The sequence below is a fragment of the Macaca thibetana genome, chromosome 20 (assembly GCF_024542745.1).
Source record: "Macaca thibetana thibetana isolate TM-01 chromosome 20, ASM2454274v1, whole genome shotgun sequence".
Lineage (NCBI taxonomy): Eukaryota > Metazoa > Chordata > Mammalia > Primates > Cercopithecidae > Macaca > Macaca thibetana.
The window spans coordinates 22,239,838-22,262,568 of record NC_065597.1 but is presented as its reverse complement, the minus strand read 5'-3'; the positions used below and the strand labels follow the sequence as shown (position 1 = coordinate 22,262,568).

General features: G+C 44.3%; 1 protein-coding gene and 1 long non-coding RNA gene across 2 annotated transcripts in view; one reads left to right on the top strand and one right to left on the bottom strand.

The window, feature by feature from the left end:
- LOC126944003 (uncharacterized) overlaps nt 1-2,221 on the top strand; it is a 36,915-nt gene extending 34,694 nt beyond the window's left edge. Inside the window, exon 2 of the long non-coding RNA XR_007721933.1 lies at nt 2,026-2,221. This is a non-coding gene — a long non-coding RNA (uncharacterized LOC126944003). The remainder of the gene's footprint in view (nt 1-2,025) is intronic.
- A 21-nt stretch (nt 2,222-2,242) lies between these two features.
- Nucleotides 2,243-22,731, bottom strand: part of WWOX (WW domain containing oxidoreductase) — a 1,132,972-nt gene continuing 1,112,483 nt past the window's right edge. Inside the window, exon 9 of the mRNA XM_050773210.1 lies at nt 2,243-3,297. Coding sequence (XP_050629167.1) covers nt 3,109-3,297 — 189 coding nt within the window. The 3' untranslated portion in view covers nt 2,243-3,108. The remainder of the gene's footprint in view (nt 3,298-22,731) is intronic.

Sequence of the window (22,731 nt, the reverse complement as noted above, 5' to 3'; positions counted from 1 at the left end):
CCAGCCTGGCCAACGTGGTCAAACCCCATCTTGACTGAAAATACAAAGATTAGCCAGGTGTGGTGGTGGGCACCTATAATCCCAGCTACTCTGAAGGCTGGGGCAGGAGAATTGCTTGACCTGAACCTGGGAGGCGGAGGTTGCAGTGAGCCGAGATCATGCCACTGCACTCTAGCCTGGGCAACAAAGTGAGACTCCATCTCAGAAAAAAAAACAAAAAAAAGCCAGGTACAGTGGCTCACGCCTGTAATCCCAGCACTTTGGGAGGCTGAGGCAGGCGGATCATGAGGTGTGAGGAGTTCCAGACCAGTCTGGCCGACATAGTGAAACCCCAACTCTACTAAAAATACAAAAAAATTAGCTGGGTGTGATGGTGTGTGACTGTAATCCCTGTTATTTGGTAGGCTGAGGCAGGAGAAGCGTGTGAACCCGGGAGGTGGAGGTTGCAGTGAGCCGAGATCGTGCCATTGCACTCCAGCCTGGGCGACAGTGGTAATATTGTAGCCTGCTTAGCACACTGTGTGGCTCGAGATCATTGTCACAATGATGGAAATTATTTTCATGAACATAAAGCCTAGTCAGTAAGAATCATTCTTTCAGTGGTTATTAAGTCTGCTATGTGACAGGAGCAGTTCAAGGTACTGTGGCCAAATTGTGAAGAAAGCAGACAAATTTCATGGAGTGTCTCTTATAGGGGGTAGACAGAGAAAATAGACACATAATGTGTACAATAATATTAAGTGTTGTGGGAAAAAAAATAGAATGGAATGGGAATGGGATGACACTATGAAGACAGGGATAACATGTGAGCAGAGACCAAAAATCAGTGAGGAAGAAAGGCATGCTGGTTTCTGGAAAGAAAGGGTTTCAGCAGAGGAAACAGCAAATATGCAGCCCTTGAGTTGGGAGTGTGCTTGGCCTGTTCGAGGAACACAGGAAGACTAGAGTGGCTTCCAGTAGATGAGGAGAAAGTGCTGGAAGTTGAGATTAGCGAGGTAGCTGGATACCAAATTGTAAGAGAACTTTATAAGAGAACTAGGGTAAAAAAAAATTAAACTTAGTGTGCTGAGAAGCTGTATCAGTTAGCTTTTGCTGAGTAACAAGTAATCCTGAAACTTAGTGGCTGAAAATAACAAACGTTTACTATATTTTGCAGTGCTGTGAGTTAACTGTGGAGTTTCTTAACTGTGGAGTTTCTTCTCTGAATTGGCACAGCTGGGGCTGGATAGACTGAGATGGCCTCACTCACATGTCTAACTGCTGGATGCCAGTTCTGGGAGCCACTACATGTCTCTCATCATCCAGCATGGTAGCCCTGGAGCTGTTCCTACGATGGAAGTTGCAGGGTTCCAAAGAGCAGCAAGGAAAGGCAAGCCCCAGTGCACAGCACTTTCCATATTGGCCAAGGCCAGTCACATGGCCAAAGTCAGAGGTCCTATGGGAGGGGTAATCCCCTCCAGGTATAGACACTGGGAGTGGAGTTCTGATGGCTGCTTTTGCAAATGACAATAATGTCTGAAAAGTGACATTATCTGATTCATAGTTTCAAAGGTCCTGTGGTAATAAGGATTACGTAAGGGAGACTATAGCCAGATGGGAGGATGTGGCCAGGCTATGGGCCACTGGAGAGCAATGGTGTTTGTTTGACTGTTGTGCACCACAGATGCAAAGGCACAGAAGTTCATGACATGGCCTGAAGCTGCCATTATCAGGAGGGGGAACAATGACACCCAGCCTCCACACCTTCCTGGTATTTCAGCAAAAGCATTCTCTCCGTCTTGCCAAGGTGGACTCATGTGCTTCCTGGAACAGGCTGGAAACCATGGTGTCTATGAGATGGGATGTGCAGAGAAGAGCCTCTGCACAGCTCCCATTCTCAAACATAGAGATACCCACTAATCACTAAGTACTTGCTAATTACAGGGGAGCAGACCATTGAGGACTAAAATAACTCACTGTAAGTAATAACAAAACATCTTAAGGTAAAATGAAACAATAGTCATTTTTCTTTTCTTTCTTTAACAGAAAATACGATGCTGGCATGCTAATCGCGTGAGACAACTTGGCCCACGGACAGCCACAAAGCACAAAAACAAAACACAAACTCAGAGAAGAAACAAGAATCGTGTTTTCCTGGCGTCTATGAGAAGCGCTTTATTTTTCCTCTAGATTTCTTTTCTAAAAAAAAACAAAAACAAAAAAACTGAAACATTTAAAGAAACAGTACAAACTTCAGGTGATCATATTCAAGCATGTTCTTTTATTAAGCATAGGATGGGAGGCACAGCAGGAACTTTAAGTAGAATGTGAAAGCTCGAGAACGGAGACTGTGACTGACGGACAAAGGGATTAACTTTTTATTCTCCGCCCCCCCAAAGATCCTATGTATTCTTAAGTACACACGCTTCCCTTCCTGAGTCTCAAGGTATCTAAGGAATGATTTGAAAAATTTGTTATAATCTTTAAAGAATTTTTTGTATAGCAGTGGCGAGGGAGTCTGTGACAAGTACTTTGCCACCTGGAAGCTCTGGGTATTCTACTCTGTCTGGGTGTCACCGCCATCCTGGCTCGCTGGGACAGGGTTCTGGGATTTGTCTCCCCAGTAGTTGCTAAACTGGCTCAGGCTCAGTCAGGATGAATGCAACAATTATCTCCTGGATCAATGCAGCAAGGAGCAGTGAACAGTTGCTTTTTCTTCCCTAAGTAGGAGAAAGCCAGCCCCTGGCTGCAGTGGTGGCCGTGGTGATAGCTGGATGGGACGAGGGGACCTCAGGCTATTCAACAGTAAAAGAAAAACAATTGCGGGTGCTTCTCCAGGGAGATACGGAACCTACACACCAACCAGGTTTTATACTTTCCAACAGGCCACCATCAGAAAGCAAAGAGACCTTAGGCCTAGCCCAGCCCCAGAAAAGTGATACTTTACCCCAGGAATTCCCTGCTTCCCATTGGTACTTAACATTTTTCACTCTGTTGTGACTGCTCTTATTTCCTTCACTCTTGCGGATCTGCATTGGAGGGACATTTGGAAGGGGCCCAGCTCTGGCACTTGCGTGAGCGGACACACACACAGGGCGGGTGTCTGCGCCCATCCACTCCGAGCTCCTCTTAGCCGGACTGGCTGGCAAGCCGTTCTTGGATGAGCCTCTCACTGAGTGCCCACAGGGCCCGGGCCGTCTCTTCGCTCTGTGCTTCTGGCGAGGGCATGCAGCGGCAGCAGTTGTTGAAATACATTCCTCCCAGACCCTCCAGTTCTGGGGCAGCAGCACAGTACACGGTGGTGGCAGCTCCCTGTTGCTGGAAATCCAAGACAGACAAAGTTGTAAGAAAAGGAACGACGAAATGACATCATTTCAACTGCCTGGGCAGTAGCGAGCCTCCCCCATGTGGTTCAGTTTCAGCTGGATCTTGGCATAGCAAAGGGTACTGGGCTGAAAGCACATGACTGTAAAAAGCATAATGGGAGTATCCTGGAAAAACGAGTTCATAAACTCCGCTTGTAAAGCTGGTGTGACTTTTGACACCTCATATAGGAACAGGCTTGGAAAAGAAATACATATATCAATTAGTTGTGGCAGGCGCCTCTTCCACACAGAGAAAAAGATGGTACCTTCTGAACGTGCAAGAACAAATTCACCCAACCCCTCGACTTCTCCATGTATCTATAATGTAATTCGATACCACATCAGTTGAAGAATTTTCTGACAAATCAACCACTCTTAATTATGGTCCATCAGGGAGAAAACCCAATTGGGGCTGGTGCCAGATCATCTGTTTATGCTTTGCCCACGGTGCTGCTAGGGGAAGGATGGGCAATGCTGTGTTAAAACATTTAATGCACATACACATACATACTCCTCACCGTACATCCATACCTAGCACAAATACATAACACATTTCTTAATTCATCCGGATACCGTGAAAACCTTTTTCTAAATGTCGTATTTGTCCCAGATTTACAATGGGATCATGGGTAAGGGTGTACATTTCTTTCCAGCCCATTTCAGAATGTAAGTTGCAAAGAGTGCAACTGATCACTTTCATTCACCTTTTGAGTAACAGTTGGGGCTGTGGCTGGGGATGTGTGCACTGATGGGGCATCATATCATCCAAACTGACAATACTGTCAGGGATGCTGTAAAGAGGGCAAGAAATCACTTTGCTTTGCAAGCCATAATTAAAAATAATAGGCTGCTGTTCAGAGGGAGACATGGTTGGCACGTCTCTAATTTGAAACCAATACAGTTTATCTGGCATCTTATGATTATTTATGTGTTTCACAGCTCTAACTGCATCCACTAATTTTCAGCTGATAGGGAGAGGGGTTGCAAGAGAGGACCGGAAAAGGTAACTAAAGTTGCCCCTACTAGGCAAACAGTAAGGAACTTTGTGGGGGAAATGGCTTTCTGACCCCACCCAAATCTTATTTTCTGCCCCTGCAGGGTTTACATTGTGACCATGAAGGGTGCTTACTGGAGGAGTTTCCCTCAAATGGTTTAGTTTGCAATCACTGTGCTTGCATTCTAGGATCCCTGGGAGAGCCAGGTCCATTCTGAGAACTAGGGTCCTGAGAAAGGTGTTATGATGTGAAGAACGTGCCACACAGAAGACTTGGGTTTGTTGTTTGGTTTGAGCTTCTTCAGTGTCAGGGTATGTAGTCACATTTGAGTTGGTCTCAAAATTGGTCAAATCTCTGGGAAGGGTGTGGCCCGTGAGTGAGACAAAGACTTGGGTTTTGATAATACCTGGGTGCTTGAAGATACTGGCCAAGCCCCATTGGTCCTGAATTTGACCTGACTTGAACTTAATTAAATAGCAACTGGTTTGTTACCTCCCCAATCTCCTTCCATTACCATGCCCACTCCAAATCGCCAGATAGTATCCTGGACTGTATCCTGGATTCAGCTGTTTCTTTTCCCATTGATTTGTGTGGCTCAAGTCTAATGGAAATGAGTTCATGTCATCCAAATTTCCTTTCACTGAATTATTATTCCTAATAACCCTGAGCTTAGCACCTGGCACATTTATCAAAACAAGTTCAAGTGGTTTATCTGGCTCTACTGCATCCCATGTGGGGAAAAGGGAAGCAGAAGTGCCTCTACAGACAAACTGGAGAATTGAGATGCTCATCCAGCTAACTCAAGCCAAATAGCAATTTGGTCTGGAATCTTAGCAGAGTTCTGGTGGAGATGGTGTTTTGCATCAACTTCCAGATATCTGTCATAGATTTCCATTTTACTTTGCAGCTGCCAATACCACCAGAGTGGCCAAGTGACTTAACTCCTGAGTGGTGGGAGAATCCAGCTTACTCATTTCAAGTGCAGCCTCCCGCCCCCTATGCCACAATGGTTACACTATTCAGCATTCGGTCGTATGACAGACTGGCCTTTCACTGTTCTGCCAATTTTGAGGAAAAACCAAAGCAGTCCACTTGGGAAAGCGAAATGCAGAATTCTTACTAACTTGATAAAATATTTTGCCACTATGACCTTCTGTAACGATATCATGTTGCACTTTTGCATTACTGGAATGGTATTTTTGCAAAGAAATTCTGCAGTCCCATTGATTCAGAATGCTGTTGATGCGGGAGCTGGGGACCTACCTTTTCCTTCCATGGAATCTGAAGGCAATTACAACTGGTTTTGTTTCATGCCAACCTGTATTTGGTTACAATGCTGAGAGTCATACCTTTTGGAAAAACCTAACTTTCTATCAGGAGATGGCTTGGGGTGATTTACTATCTAAATTCCATCACAAGTGGCCCTGGCTTTGCAGAACACAGTACACAGGAGGGCATCTGACAGCAAACACCACCTTCTCTACTCCAAAAATCAATCGTCTCCCTTTGGCAAATTCTCCTCCTCAGATTCATGCTTCGTGCTGATGGGTACTCACTCTACTTTCCTCCCTTGCTGGACAATTAATTAAGCAGTAACAATATCTTGTTGATCCCATGCACACCGCCCCTTTGGTCTCTTGGAGAATTCTCTTTTCAGCCGTACCAATGGCAACCTCTGAGTGACATCTTTATATGATCAGATGTGGCGACAGTTTAGTAACAAGTTCTCATTTTTGGCTCATCAGCTTTTCGGTCTGCATATCATCAGAACAAGACTGAGCCACATTAGTGAAATCTCAAGAGTAAACAAGCCGGTACTGCCGATACAAGAGAAAGCATTTTTAAACCGATTTAAAAAAAAACGTTTTTAAGGCGCACTTTAATCACCATCAGATGACTTTCACACCAGTTTTGGGGGCATCAGTTCATAATGCAGAAAAGATGAAAGAGTCATCTAAAGGAAATAACGTTAACAACTCCATTATAAAATACCTGAAGCAATGCCTTGCTAGTTGTCACCATTGCTTACTGATCCATTGTGATAAAATAATACCTTGACATACAAACAACTGGCTGGAGCTATGGGTTCCCCTAAAAGATTTTTTTTTTTTGAGAATCATTTATCAGAAGTCTGTAGATTGTATACGGTAGCTAATCATGGGAAATGGGGGAGGTGTGTCTATCCCGCAGCAATGGCAATCAGTTAGGGTGTTGACGACACAGGACTGAGAATTTCTGGGAAGCCCAGTAGAATCTTTAATCACGCCCGAATGCCATTTCCTATCGAGTCAAACATTTGTGAGCTGCCAGAGGAGAACTGTGCAATCAATCTTGATAGTGTATGTAAAATTACCCAGGACTCTTGTTTGGGATTAAGTTAAGAGTATCTTGGTAATAAGGATTCATCATTCTCTTTCAAAAATCATTTGTCAGATTTGTGGCACAATCTTCAACTACAGAAAGGTGGGATTTAGAAAGCAGTTGCTGTTTATTTATAGTTGAGGCCCTCAGATCTAAATTATCCATCCTTCCAAAACTCTGTGTTGGGATGAAAATGTTAAGTAGCTGCTTTTCATCAACATTCATTTTATAACTGCTAGCCATCAATTTATAGTTGTCAGCACAGAATACAAATGAATATTGACTTCTTTAAAGGAAAGGGTACAGAGGTTTCTGATAAACAATATATGGCAAAGAAAAAAAAACCCACATATTGATATTTGTAATGCATTGGTTAGTACTCTAATATAATACAGGGACACATGATACACAAGGTTTTGTTTTCAGGTTTTTCTATTTTAAAATGCATGCTTATTTAAAAGAAAGACTAGATTCCTGTCTTAAAGTACTTAACTGTGAGATATATAAGAAATAGACACAATATCATGGCATATCTATATATTCAATGATAGAGAGTAGATGTTCTGAGATTGCTTTCTTACAGGGACATTGCACAGCAAAGGCTGAATTAATCCACTTATGCAAAAAGTAGAGGTATGAAAGGAACACACCCTAGAAGTTAGATTAGGCTTGGAACACCAAGGGCAGGGAAGGAGAACAGCTCTTCTGAAGGCGAGCAGTGTTTCCAAGACTAAAATCCCAGGACAAAGAGGTGATCTGAAGTGAGCAGGTTTGGCTAAAAGGAAAGACATGTACCTCTTCAAACCCTGCCTACTTCCATTGTTCCTCATCTGGTGTCTGTTGGGTAAAGCAACCACTTCCCAAATGCAAAGCCAGCCACCTTATCCAGTGACTCTCTGAATACACCACTGGGAACAGAATCATTTATCAGAGAGCTGCTGTGGTGGAGATGAGGGGGTGAGCCCTCATGTCACGGGTGGAATGCATGGCCGTCTCCACGCCCTGTCTTTCCCTGTCTCCAAGTAACTCTCCCCCTGGAGAGTGTATAACCACTCTCCCAGAACGGTGTAGAGGTCATCTCCAGATACCTCGGCGACTGGGATACAGCCATTCCTCACAAACAACTACAGCTTCAATCTCTGATTGGAAACACAAATGAAAGCAAACTGCTCCAAAAGGCCACGTGTTCCCTACTCACTGTCCAAGAGCAATCTTTTAGGGGACACATTTGCCACGAATTCCATTAGTTCATAAAGTAATGCAGCCTGTACAGGAATGAGGCTCATGGGCCTCCCTGGCTCGGTGACCGCACCAGTAAGTCACCCTATTCTTCCACCGTGATACTTCTGTAATGAAATACAATTCAATTTGGAGTAAGTGCTAACCAACGAACACGCCAACTTCCACCAAAATGATGGGAAGCAGCAGAAGACAGCAGAGATGTCTACTCCAAAGACCTCGGCTCTGCAAACTGCCCAGCTTTTTCAGTGAGTTGCAGCCAAGGAGGACTATTCAAGTGGCGACAATGACTAGCGTTTATTGAGAGGTTACGATTCGCCAGACTCTGGGCGGAGAGCTTTATAAGCATTGTCTAACCCTCACCTAGCTCTATGAGCCAGGGACAGCATTCCCTTTCACAGAGAAGCCTACTTGCTATCAGAGATCAAAAGCAGCTCGTCCAAAGCCACACAGATAATCACGTAGACAAGTGACTTCAGACTCCGTGTCCATGGGTACATGAAACCTGCTCCCCAAAAATGTGACACAAATATTTGGACGTGGCCCATTTCCTCATCAATGTCTCTCACAGGGCTCTGGCTTCCTATGCCCCTCTGCCTGCTCTGCTGCCTTCTCGGCCAGGCTACGTCTGGCCACGAGGTGATGCCCTAACGTGGCCTAAAATGAAATCTGTGGGCTGTCGTGCGTTCGCCTGAGAAATATTAAAGGGAGATTTTTTTTCCATTGTTGATTTAGACAGGGAGCTACACTGAAATGATATCCATTTGGATGAACCAAAATGAAGACTCAGCACCACCTCGGATGATCCGACAGCAAGTGACCCTTACTAAAAAGGTTGTCCGATTCAAAATGCCATCTCCAGGTGCCAGATTTGCCGAACTAAGGAACCTACTCTTTGACGACAGAATTTTTTCAAAGCACAGACATCCCAAACAAGTGAAACGGACACAATCTCCATCTTATCAGTTCCTACGCATGTAGGTGCGAGCTCCGACGTGTTTCATTAGGTTTGCAGAGAAAATACTGATCCATCCCGCGTACTGCCCCTCCTCCAATGATTCCTCACAAAGTCATTCCTACAGATTCCTGACAACTGACTCCCACAAAGGCCTTGAACAATCCAGGCTTAGATACATGCAAATGCTTCCTGTAGGTATTGAAATGTAACTTGCTTCCTAAGCCTTTGGGAGTTTTGCTAACTCACAGGCTGTTCTTAACCTTTATTATAGAAGAGGAATGCGCTCAATTTCCCAAACAGAAACAGTGAAGATGATCAGGAAAGCAAATGTTTGTTTTTAGGCTTTAAAAGTGTGACAAAGTGTTCTGGAGAATCCATTTCAATCCCATTCCAGCTCTTAGCCCTCCGGAAGAGAACATGCCCTCCCTAACAAAATAGATGTGGACAATGTGTTTGGATATTCATCTTTTGCCGCAAGGAAAAAAGTTTCTTTGCTAGAAAGGTTCACAAAGGTAGAAAAACCTCAGGCTCCTTTTCGGTTGCCTCTCCCGTGACAGGTGAAGAGTGTCAATCCCCAAGTGACACTGGGGACAGTGTCTATGAGGGGGGCTCGATGGCAGTGGCACAGAGTGAAGTGCCAGTCCATCACCATAAGTGCAACAGGTTCAAGCACAGACCACCACCACAAATTACAAGGGACACCTTGAGAGAAACGCATGCAGGGGGAAGAGGGCCATGCAGCTTTCAAATGACAGCCACGTGTTCACAGCCTTCTGTTCAGAGAGAACCTGTGAGCTGTCCTGGGCCCTTTCCTGTTAGCCGTGCAGGCATCCCAAATATGACGCCCCCAAATCCGAGTCTGGCTAAAGGGAAGTGTCATACAAAGGCCACGCCATTCTCCCTGACAAAAGACATGAATTTCTTGCAAGATCACTAAGGAGTTTTAAGAGGTTGACTTGAAAACGAGAGTAGAATGAGTTGGAAAGCCAGCAGGAATGTGGCTCTTACTCCTCTGTGAAATATTTGCAGGAATGAGCCTGGAGACCAGCAGGTTCAGGATGGAAAGCTGGAAAGAATTCTTTCCTAAAACTTAAGTTTTAGAGAAAAATACGCAGCCAGTCCCAACCCTCCAAAGGCGTCCAAAGCCATGTTTGTTCTGGGAAGGCCAAGGCATGGGAGGATGTTAACTTGGGCTATCAGCAGGATTGAAGGGCAGGGTGACCTTGCTACGCTGTCAGGGCCTGTGTTTCCAAGTTGACAAACTGTTCTGAGCTTTTCCATGAAATGAATGAAGCCCTTTTCGTACCTCCTCCGTGTTCCAGAAGTCTTGCCATCGACATTCCAAAGGATCTGTGACAGATGGATGTCTAGTCTTAAAAGGGACGAGTCGTAACATTCAGAATTATTTTATCTTTCTGAGACCTGCTGTTATTGTGAGACCCAAGACATGCTTTGCTGGGGTTGGGGTGAGGGTACTCCTAACGAGGGAAGGAAAAAGAAATGGCTTCAGAGCAATCCATGTGGGTGACTGCATGCACGCTTGTTCCATCTTCCATTCGTGCCTGCCCAAAGTGTTCTAGAACTGACTGGACCTGAGAGGCTGTCTCATTGGAACTAAGAGAAGGTATTGTTGATGATGTCTTATATACATGGAAGAATTCCCTAGGCATTCCCTCTGATGCTGTCTGCTCAAAGAAGTTTCTTTGCTCTAAGAAGTTTCTTTCTGAATGGGGATGAAAAATTGCATTGGGGTATCCATTCTTCCATGGTTAGTTTGAAATGGCCAAGCAGAAGTGCCATAGAAATTTGCCAGCAAATGGGAATTGAACAATGAGAACCCTTGGACACAGGAAGGGGAACATCACACACCGGGGCCTGTTGTGCGGTGGGGGGGAGGGGGGAGGGATAGCATTAGGAGATATACCTAATGTAACTGACGAGTTAATGGGTGCAGCACACCAACACAGCACATGTATACACATGGAACAAACCTGCAGGTTGTGCACATGTACCCTAGAACATAAAAAAAAAAAGATTTGCCACCAAAATAAGCATCTAACTGATAGTGTCATCCTTCTACATGGAACAAATCTGATGGCATGTCACTGAACTTTTCCAACTGGGCCACCTTGATGCCCGTGCTGAGGGACTGCTGAGTGTTTATAAGAGATCAAAGAAGATACTTAGTGTATGTTTATTTGAAACATTTTTACACTTTTACTCTACTTCTTTAACCTCTGTTATGGTTATAGCTAGCTCGTGGACTGCGTATAAATGTATGCATCTGTATTCGCCATGTACGCTGAAATAAGCCTTTGAAATAATTGACAGGCAGAATTAATTAGCTCAGTTCTAATAGCGCAAAGAATATCTTCATAGTACAGGTGAAACAAACAGCTTCCCCCTTCCCTTCTTCTGCACAGAATGGCTCTACGAAGTCTGCCTGCCAAATTACGTCTTTTAGAAAACCAAGTAGCTCGTTGTTTTGTGAGCAGGCAGGATTTCAGGACAAACCACAAACAAGCTGTTTGTTTAGATTTTAAGGTTGACAGTTCGTTTGCACATATGCCCCTTAAGTATTCTATAACATAGTCTGAAAAAGCACTGAAGAAAAAAAAAACACACACAAGGTCTCTGCTGGGGCCACATCATGGTAAGGAATTAACTCTTAACTCTGCCTTCCAGAAACAAATTCAGAGGATGTACTTTGCAATAATTCAGATCTCACAGGCAAAGCCCCCAATGTCCAGCCCCGCTATTTCAAATCGGGCATGACTGCGTTAGGTGTGTGGATTTCCATAGAGAGCTCACTGGAACAGACCATTTCTCAGGCTCCAAGACGCTGGCCTTGTTAATATTTCATTTAGAACATACTGTGGCGAGCATCTCATTTATATTACTTCCATAATTAATGGTGATAGCTTAGGTACTGCCTTTACAGAGAGAGATCTCTTCACAGTGGTCGATGGGTAATGAGAAACAATAGATATTTCATTCACCAGCAGCGTGTTGCTAGTTAGTAGGAAATGATCGTGTGTGCTGTTGCTTTAATTGCCCGGGTAAATAATTCTGCCTCGGTGTTAGTGAGCATTTTAAAGCACTTGATGCAAATAGACTAGAAACAAAACGAACAAAAAAAAATTAACCTTGATTATGCAACACCTTAGCATAGAAAGTTACAAAGGTATGTCTTTTTTAAAGTTTGCATTCTATCATGCAAATATTATCTAAATATGCATGTGCTGACTACTCATCTACTGTATTTTAGGAAATACAATTAGGCTGCCTTTCTCTTCCCCTACGTAGACTGTAAATAACTGTAGATCTTTCTCTTGTTTCCCTATGTAAATATATGTAAATACTAACAAGCTATGCATGCTGCAATTCTAGGCAATTTCAGGTACTTTTATAATATGAAGGCATGTACTTGAACTCGTTTGTTAACAGAGGGGAAATAACTCTCTCAAACTCTTTAAAGCTGAATAGAAATTAAAGATTTCTTCCTAGACTGTTGTGGCCTCTATTGTTTGCCTTGTCTTGCCGGAATGGAGTGCCCCACTCCAGCTCTGACCTTCTCCCAGGAAAGACACGCAGCACGCACAGACCCGGGAACAATAGTGGAACTACTTGGTTTGGATTTTTTCATACTTCGGGTTTCCTAAAAAACATCTAGAATCACAAAGTAGGTTTCTTTGTATCCTTCTAGCAAAAGAATCTCGATGGAATGTAATTCCTATTCGTTGTTCCCTTACTGTGTGCCTTCTATCTCAAAACACTACTGAGGGTCCCATCATTTCCATCTCAACAATACGGACACTGAGTCAGGTCAAGACCAATGACAAAAGTGACAACACTACTAAATGCCACCGAAGCCCTCATTCTTTCCCCTACGTAATAGGTCAGTAAACTACTTCTGCAAAGGGCCAGAGATTAAGTAATTTAGGCTCTGTGGTCTGTATAATGTCTGGCACAATCACTCAACTCTGCTATTGTTGTGAAACTGGCCACAGACAACGTCTACCCAAATGAACGTGTCTGTATTCCAATAAAACTTTATTTATAAAAAGTAGGCAGTGGGCCAAATTTGGCCGGCAGGCCGTAGTTTGCCAATCTCTGCTCTATACACAATCAAGACTCTTTTTAAAGACTGGTAACATTTCCCTTTTTAATTTGTGTGTTTGATGGACCATGGAAATGATTTGATCAAATGAAAATTCTCCTTCTCTTTCCTGCAAGTGTCATGAAATAAACAGGTGAGCAAAAATGAAATCACCTGAGCTTATAAAACAGGGTGCCTTCCTCTGACAAATTACACTGCCAGGTTTCAATTTAGTTATCTTTTTGTTTTCATAAATAGGGATGGAAGAAAAAAGTCTGAAAGACAAAAGTGAAAAAAAAAAAAAAGGGAAAAAGTAACTGAGCAACATTTACTCTTCAATGAGAGGAAGGAGGCTATTACCTCAGGTATCCATGGAAACCAAGCAGCGCATAAACTTTTTAATGGCTGGAAAACAGCGTTTGCGTTTGAAGATGTTTTTCCCAAGTATGATGCTTCAGTGTAAATGCATTAATTGACAGTTTCCTTCGGGACTTTTTTATTGAAGTTTCCAAACTTAATTTGATGGCACAAGGGACTCTCTGGAGCCCTTGAAGAATGCTGCAAAGTTAGGTCTTTAGAAAACCGAGCCAGCTCAGGCAATGTGTACAAATCCAACTCTCTTGCAAAGCAAGTGAAGAAACAGATCTTATTCCCTGTAAGTTTCCCATTTAAAAATAAAAGAAAGAAAAGAAAAAAGAAACCCTCTCTGTTCAGCTAGGGAAGGGAGAGTCCCTTTCTAACCTCTATCGAGCGAGAATCAATATCATCTCTTCAGTCCTGGAGGGAACTGAGAAGCAGCAGGAGGAAGAAAGATCCAGGTATTTTTGCAGATGGGGTGGCACTATGGGATGGTAGGAAAATCCCCTGTGCTGAAGCCAGAAGTCCTTACATTGGAATCCTGTCTTTAACACCTGTGACAAGCCACTGAGCCTCAGTCTCCTCATCTGGAAAGTGGATATAATAATACACCCTTCATGTGGTTCTTGTAAGGATGAGTGATAACAGTTGGCCATTTCCTGGGCACACAACAGTTCAAAAGCAGCTATAACTCTGATTATTACAAGTTTAAAGAAGGAAGCATACACATCAAAGTACAAATGAAGCCTGCACCTCCGTTTTGTGGGCCTGCCATATAGAGACTTGCTGTCACCTGGCCCCAGTACCTCTCCTTTAGCCAGATCACCGAGCCCAGGTACAATATACACACAGAGGCACTCGCCAGTCCTTTCACCATTTCTAGATCTGCCTTCCGAATCATCCTGAGTTTTTCATGTCTTTGTCCAGGGAGTGTGATGCTTAATAGCTGCTTAGGGACGGTTAGTCTAATCCCAACTGTAATGGCCAAAAAAAAAAACGACGACGGTGGTGATGACTGCTGGTTACTGAGAGTCTCTTAAGTGCCAAGGACCTATTATTACTTCTGATTCTCACAGAAGCCTCACTTCCCACCAGGCAGGTATTACTGTAGTGAGTGGAGACAGAGGCTAAAGGAGGTGAGTAACTGATGGCCAAGCAACGGGGCAGTGCTGGAACTCAGATTCAAACTGAGGTCTGGGTTCAAAACCCATATTCTTGTTGGTGTGTAATGTTCTGACTCCATACTCTATACCCTTTGTAGCACCCCAGAATCATGCATACATTTGAAAATCTGCCCTCAGATCTGAGAGGGGGATACATATTCCCTGCCTGAGCCATTTGATCCCTCTGGTGGCCAAGCCCCTCTCCACAGACCATCAGGGACCTTTCTCCTCCTTTCTGAGCTCCATTTCTAGGGCCTAAATCCCTGGCTTCCCACCAGGTCTCTGGGGGATGTCATGTGATTTTGAACAGTACAGACCAGAAGAGGTCTACGGTGCCTCCCCTACCGTGTTCTTTTCTGCCAATTGCTCTTCATGCAGAGGAGGTCCTGAAGGCTGGCAGGGCTCAGGTTAGGAACTTGGCATTTGTGGGTCCTCTGGCAGCAACCACCAGGGCAGTCTCATGACAAGCCGACTGAAGTTGGAACACTCCACCCCCACAGTTTAGAGAAATGATTAACTCATGACAATGGGGTACACCAAGGAACATCTTATTCTTTTCCCTGCCCCCGCCCTCTGCCTGCCATACCTGTTAGGATTCATCCTCTTAGAAATGCCTGGCAAAGGGAAGGCGCACAAATGCACCTTGCTACCCAGGGAGGTGTCAGTGAGGAACACAAGCCAGTTGTGTAGCTGGCCCTTGAATTGTGAAGGGGCTGAAAAATCTGTCCTCTGCCAGTATACCCTCTGGATCCCTAATCAAATGACTTTACAAGGCAGTCCTTTTCCTGTATGAATCCCATGCAGGGGCCAGGATACCTTCTGTGGCACGTTCTAGGTGGCAAGGTGGAGAATTTTAGCTGAACTCTTGCAAGAGCCCACAAAGTGAGTACAGTCTCACTGTATTAATAGGAAAACTGAGTCTCAAGCAAGTAAATGACTTCATAACATAATTCTCATTGATTCAGTTCTGATTTAGTGCCACCTGGCAGCCTCCGGCTAAGAGATTCGTGTATCTTTAATGCTTTCTGTGAGGGTCCACCCTATGCATGACAGATCCTTTAGGGGGAATTCTGCACACATTATCCCCAGTTAAAGACAGGGGAGGCCGGGCACCATGGCTCCATACCTGTGATCTCAGCACTTTGGGAGGCCAACGCACGTGGACCACTTGAGGTCAGGAGTTCGAGACCAGCCTGGCCAACATGAAGAAACACCATCTCTACTAAAAATACAAAAACTAGCCAGGCGTGGTGGTGCACACCTGTGGTCCCACTTACTTGGGAGGCTGAGACAAGAGGATCGCTTAAAGCCAGGAGGTGGAGGTTGCAGTGAGCCAAGATTGCGCCACTGCACTCCAGCTTGGGTGACAGAACGAGACTCCATCTTGAAAAGTAACATAAAATAAAATAAAATAAAATAAAATAAAATAAAATAAAATAAAATAAAAAAAAAAGAGGACTGAAGCCCAGAGTTTTTTGCCTAGGTCAAAGAGCAAGTGACAGAGTTAGGAGCTGAATCAAATCACACGGCTCCCGACACCCAGTCTCAACAACTGTGCTGTAATAAATAGCAACATGTTCACAGCACAAACAATGCAGGAACATAACAAACCTGCAGTTCAAGATTTTGGGCCATCATCATAGTGACCTTTCAACAACAAACAATAGCAAACATTTTGTGAGGGTTCCTGGTCCACATTAAGTGTTTGACGGGTACTATTTACAATATATAGTATTATAATATTTCCATCTAACCAATGTGGAATCGAAAGTCCCAAACATTAAGAAACCTGCCCCAGGTCACACAGCTACTAAGTACGGGTGGGGGAATATGGACCTGTGTCATCCATGCCCTCGAACCCAGTGCTACTAAGCATCCTGAGCCACAGATATCAGACCCTCACAATGCATTTGTCACTTATCCAGGGGTACGATTAATGTCTCTAGTTACGTTGCTCCATCCAGGGGTACCTTAGACTCTTGGGTGTGATGTTAAAACTGCAGTGGAGGCCAGGGCTTCAACTGCCCATGGAAAAACACTAACAGGGTGATTATGTATGTTGGTTACTTCAACCTCAAACCAGTGAGCAGAGGATGCAGCCATACCCATGAAGGAGCAAAAAAAAGTGAGGGAGGACTTATATTCTTTACCTGCTTGTAATCTTACTCTTTTTTTTTTTTTTTTTTTTTTTTTCCCGGGACAGAGTCTCTCTCTCGCCTAGGCTGGAGTACAGTGGCACAATCTCAGCTCACTTCAACCTCTGCCTCCCAGGTTCAAGCAATTCTCTGGCCTCAGCTTCCCGAGTAGCTGGGATTACAGGCACATGCCACCACGCCCAGCTCATTTTTGTGTGTGTGTTTTTTTTTTTTTTTTTTTTTTTTAGTAGAGATGGGGTTTCACCATGTTGGCCAGGCTGGTCTCGAACTCCTGACCTCAGGTGATTCGCCTGTCTCGGCCTCCTAAAGTGCAGGGATTACAGGCATGAGCCACCACGCCCAGCCCATTTCCTAAAGCTTCTCTTGTTCCCCAGATTTTGGTAGATGACCAATTGATTCAAACTGTCATGCACATACGGGCAGATTTGTAACTGCCCCAGATTTGAGTTCTCCTTAACCCCTACGCTTTCCTAGGGGCTGGGAAACATAACTTCCTGCTAATTGGAAAGTGAGAGCCTTCTATCAGGACACAGGATCCCTGGAGTCCACGCATCAACCGCTTCCCATCATCATGGTGGGATGAACCCTACCCTTGGTCCTGCGTGTCTGTGTTTTCAACACAATCCGTAGGAAACATTGGGAACAAATAAATAAATTACCAAGTGATGTTTTCTGGCTTTACAGAAGCACCGTTTTAAAATGATCCAAAAGCCCAGATTATCACCACAACCACCCATTTGTGGCTGTGAGGAATCTAATGAAATGGTCTGAAAATTAAAATTTACTTTCCCATGAATTGCTTTGCTTAAAGGACACTTGTGTAAAAAGCAGGGTTGGTGACAGTGGTGTACTAGTAAATGTTTAAGAACTGGCTCACTGGAGGGGAACCGTGCTGGGGGTGGGTTTGATTCACAGTGTCTGCCAATTCCCATGGTATAAATACTCTCACCATAACCAATTTCAAGCTATCAGCTGAATGCAGAGTTGGGAGGAAATGTACACTCAGCTCTTGGCAGCTGCTATGGTCCTGTTCCAGCAGTCCCTTGGTGATGGCCTGTGGAATACAGCTGTAAGAGTTTTTGAGGAAGATCATGAGATGTGACAACACAGCTCAGGACCTCGAGGTCATAAAACCACTGGGACGTGGCAGACACTGTGGGAATGTATAAACCCAAACCAGCTTAGGGTACCTAGAAGATAGAATGGGACAGACTTGTCAATTTTAACCATGTTTCAACTTGGTCCCCGTAATGTAAAACTTGACTCCACTCAGGTAGCTCCCCTGGCCCAAGGTAACTATGCTTCCTACTATGTACTGAGTCAATAATGAGCCCTAAATACCATTCTAGAAACTTTGCAACATTGCCTCATTTAATACTGCAGCACCTCTGCAGGTAGATAATAACCCCGTTTTAGAGATGAGCAGACTGAAGTTCAAGGAACTGAAAGATGCTCAGGGTTACATAGAACTCCTGAAATGCGTTGCCAAGATTCAGATCCAGATCTGCCTGACCTCAGACTTCATTATTTCCCTGGCTCTCCAGGGAACTGTGCTCCCTTCGAGCTCTGTATCCTTGAAAACAGAACATTTCTACAAGTGAAATCTACATGTTATAACAAATAATTTGGCTTCCCCAAAAGAAGTCTCTCACTGAAGGAGACAGGGTCTGGATCCCTGGGGGGCTGGAGGCAGTGTAGAGGATGAGAACTGGAGAGAGTGGGAAGAAGGAATGAGACTGAGTATGTGGAGTATCAGGAGAAGAGAGGCTAGGGCTGCTTATGGGATTGGAAATCTTGAGATTTAAATATTTCTCAGGCATTAATGGAACTTGAATCCAAATAGACTCAGAATTTTCTCCTTTTGCCCAATATCACAAACCTAAGTGAGCAGATATAACCCGGTGCCTCCAGCAGCTTCCAGCACACAGAGCACATGTTCCTAAGCTGAAAGTCCCTCAGTTCAAACTGATATAAACCCAAACCAGCTTGGGGTACCTGGAGGACAGAATGATGGAGACTTGTGAATTTTAAGCATTTTTCAACTTGGTCTCTCACTGTGAAATTTACAGGTTATAACAAATAATTTGTATATGTGTAATACACAATGTATGTTGTATATACATAATATACAATGTACATGTATAATTTCCAAGTCTCTCACCTTGGTCTCTCACTGTTCACCAATAGGTGAAGAAGAGAAGAGGATGAGTTTTGCTCACACTGCATTTCTGTAACTTTATCAAAGGTGCCAAACCTCGAAGCTACTTTTGGTTTTGACACTTCCTCAAATGAACGTGCAAACAGGTTCCTACTGACTAAACTGCATGAGAAGAGTCTGTCCTGGAAATTAGCAATATTATTGTCCCCACTAACAGAAGAATATTTTAAACAAAGGCATCTTTACCACCTGAGATAACCAAATTTTTCCCATGTGAGAGAAACAGCATTTCCAAATAAGAAAGAGAAAACAGTGACACAGGAAATGAAAAACTAAGATGTTCTTTCCCCTTTCAACTATAATTCTTGACACAATGGCATCTAGAATGTCAAACTCACCCAGTCACTGATCTGGTGCTAGGATTCTATGCACCACTTCCTGAGTGTTTCCCCAAAACACACTTCTCAAATCTGACTTAACCATTATTATTGCCATTCCTTCACAAGGAGCTAGCTCCCGGTTTAGATAAGCTGCCTTACCTTTGTAGCTTTACCTTGTCCCTTTCCCCCATCCCTGCTCCTCACTTACATGAATATACCCTCAAGTTAGAGAGGCATGGCTTCAGGGCAAGCCCAAGACACTGTAGTGGATACTGTAGTGTGCTGCCGACATCCCCCATTCTGGGCCAGGAGGCACTCATTTCCTTAGATGCTAGGCTGTTGTACCAGTCCCTCCTCAGGAACTGCCCTCAGCCAAAGCGAGCTGCCTACCGAAGCAACACCCACTCCAGGAGGCAGCCCACATCAATGACTTCCTGACCTCCTTGCATCTCTGAAGAATTACCCAGCTTCAGAGTTTCCTTGGGATTGACTGGAGTATTCGCATCTCCCACAGCACAGCTTAATCCTCCCTCCACCCCATCCTGCTTGCTACATCCCCCTACAGGTGTGGATTCTAGAACATTCCCCAGTAATCTTCCTACATTCCAATCTCAGTTGCAGACTCTGCTTCCTGGGTTACCCAACCTACAACAAACAATAGCTGGTGGACTTAGAGAAATATACATAACCACTCTGAGCCTCTGTCTTCTCCTCCGTAAACCTGAGATACGGGTATGCTCACACTTTAGCCACTCAGAATGACCAAATCACACCATACGCGTAATGTTCTGATGTGGAGCAGGCATATAATCCATCCTCAGCAAATGACAGCAGTGGTGGTGGTAGTAGAAGTGACAGCATTAGCAGGAGCATCTACCCATCTCATTCTGCCTGCATAGTTCTTTCTCATCCTTTAGTTTGGGGAGTATAGCATGGGGGAAAGAAGCGTACTCTGGGAGTGTCCGCTTAGACATGGTAGATTCAATTCAGGCGTTATGTCTGCACTTTCTCCGGAAACTCTATTAAAAGTATAATACAGGGAAAAAAATATTTAACTCAGTGATCGAGAAACATCAACAAAAATTTTGGACGATGGAAAGCACATGGAGAAAGTGGCACCTCCTGACTCAGCAGAGCGGGGGCTGCAGAACAGAAAGGCAGTGAGAAATGAGCCAGTTCACACAACGGGAGCCTGGGAACTGAACGGGGGTGGAGAAGTGTGTAAGTGGGAAAAAGGTAAGGTGAGGCCCCACACTGCTGCCTGTAACGTTGGAACAGAGATCTCACATGGGCCAGGAAACTCGTTAAACAACTTGTGTCCTTACACAGTTCAGCCGTCACTTCCTCTGTGCCTTCATAACCAGAACCTTTCTTCACTTTCACAGTCCATCTAGATTTCATAGTTGGGTGTGTGCTCTTAGACTGTGATCTCACTGAGAGGGGTTCCTGGTATCCAACCCAAAGCTTGGCACATGGTAGTGCTTGGAGAATATTTCTCTAAGAGGATGAATGAACGAATGCTTAAATTTCCTTTGCAGGCCAAAGGAAAAATATGTCAATCCAACTCAGTTGTTGGATAAACAAAATGACCGGTCAAATTATTTCCTTTCCAAATCGTTGTTGGTGTGGTTTTGACATAGTTGTTCTCTACAAGTAACGACTCACATTAGTGTAGCAGTGCTGCACACTGCTCTAAGCTTTCTCTTTTTGTACACACACACACACATAGATTCTTCACAACAACCACGTGAAATAGATTTGCTATGATTTTCCCCAGTTTACAGAAAACTGAGACAGAGAGGTTGAGCAACGTGCACAAATCTACACAATTACTAAGTGGCAGAGCTGAGATTCAAACTCATGTCCTGTGACTCCAAAGACCATGCTGTACAGAAGGCAGGCAGCTAGTTGCTTCTGTAGGTTACTGGGGCCTTCTCTTGTCCCTGAACTTGTTAAACCATAATCCCGTCTGTCCACTGATTCAGCTTCTCCCCAGCTGCCACCCCTTTGCGAGGAGCTGGGCTTTGCAATCTTCAGGTATCTTAAATTGTTTTTGCCCAAGTGGAGACTTTCCTCTCCTTCCTCCAAACCAATGGGGTCTCCACTGGGGTCTTTGCTGGCTAGGTGACCTGCAGTAAGAAAAGGTGTGTGGGGGTTGATTTGCAGTATTTTTAAAAGTTAAATGAAAAGTGTACTTTACCGCAGAGACCACACAGATGGATGACTGGACTACATCTCCTCTGCTAGGGGAGCAGCACTCTCATACCCTGAGGTATCCCTGAAGAAGGGAGCAGAAGGTATCGCTGCGACACAAAACTCAGCAGTACTACCCAGTGGCAAAGGTTTTTCCTCCAGCCGCTTCTCAATTCAAGTTTCAGTGAGGCAGAAAGAATAAAAGCAGTTTGGGGAGATGCCCTACATCGACTGAAGTCTCCTCTGTTCCAGGCTTAGCACTGAGAGCTTCTGTGCAGACAACAAAGAGTTCTTCCAGCGAGCCTCTGAGGTGCTTACTATTGTCGTCATTTTACAGGGCCCCCAAGGGTAAGCAACTTGTATGCAGAGGGAATCGAACTTGGAGATGAACTTTGGTCTATCTGATTCCGTAACCTGTGCTTTCTGCTCTGTACTGGGAGATTCCAACAGAAAGCACCCATAAGAGAATGAAGTCTAATGGCATGGAAAGTGCTGGCCTTGACCCTGGGATCATAGAGGCCAAAGACGTAGAGAATTGGCAACTCTTTGGTAGTTCACAGCCATGGAGACAGACGTCTGTCTCCTGTTGCTGAGCCAAAGAGAAGTAGCAGAAAGGAATGGGAGACAAGGAGTAAAATGAGGCCCTTCCTTCATTCACCTTTTTCCTCAACCACTGTACCAGTGACAGCAGGTCCTTCACCTCACTCCTGCAGCCCCGTGAGGAAATTAGAGCTCAGAGAGGTTAAGTGACGTTCCCAAGGATGCACAGCTGGTGAATAACAGAGTTTGGATTCAAATGGGAAAAGGGACAGGTGGGCTCTGAAGTTCATGTTCTTCTCACTCTACTGCCTCTTTTGCGCTGAGAATAAGCAAAGGGGCTGGATTCCACAAAGGAAATAAAAAGTGAGAGACAAAAGAAATAAAACAGAAATGAGGGAAAGGCTCTGCTTGTAAGCAGAGGGCCACTCTAATCAGGTTTAGGGGTGCTTCTGAATACCTGGGCACCTTAAGAGATATCTCTCCATGCTAAACCTTTCCCTGATCAATAGCGACCTTACCAGGTACAACTTCACATCTTTTTCAGTTGTCAAATTATTTATTGCACTAAAGAGAAGAGGCTAAAATGTCCAACAGGCAATAAGCTCCTTGAAAATGAGATTTTATTCACACACATTTCCCCGGTATTTGGCACTGGGCCTGGTATACAGGGGTGTTCAGTTACCACGTGATGAGTGAATGAATGAATGAATGGGTGGATGAATGAATGAATGAATCACTGCGAAAATAACCGAACAGCTGTCTGGGGCACTTTCTGCCCCATTTCACGC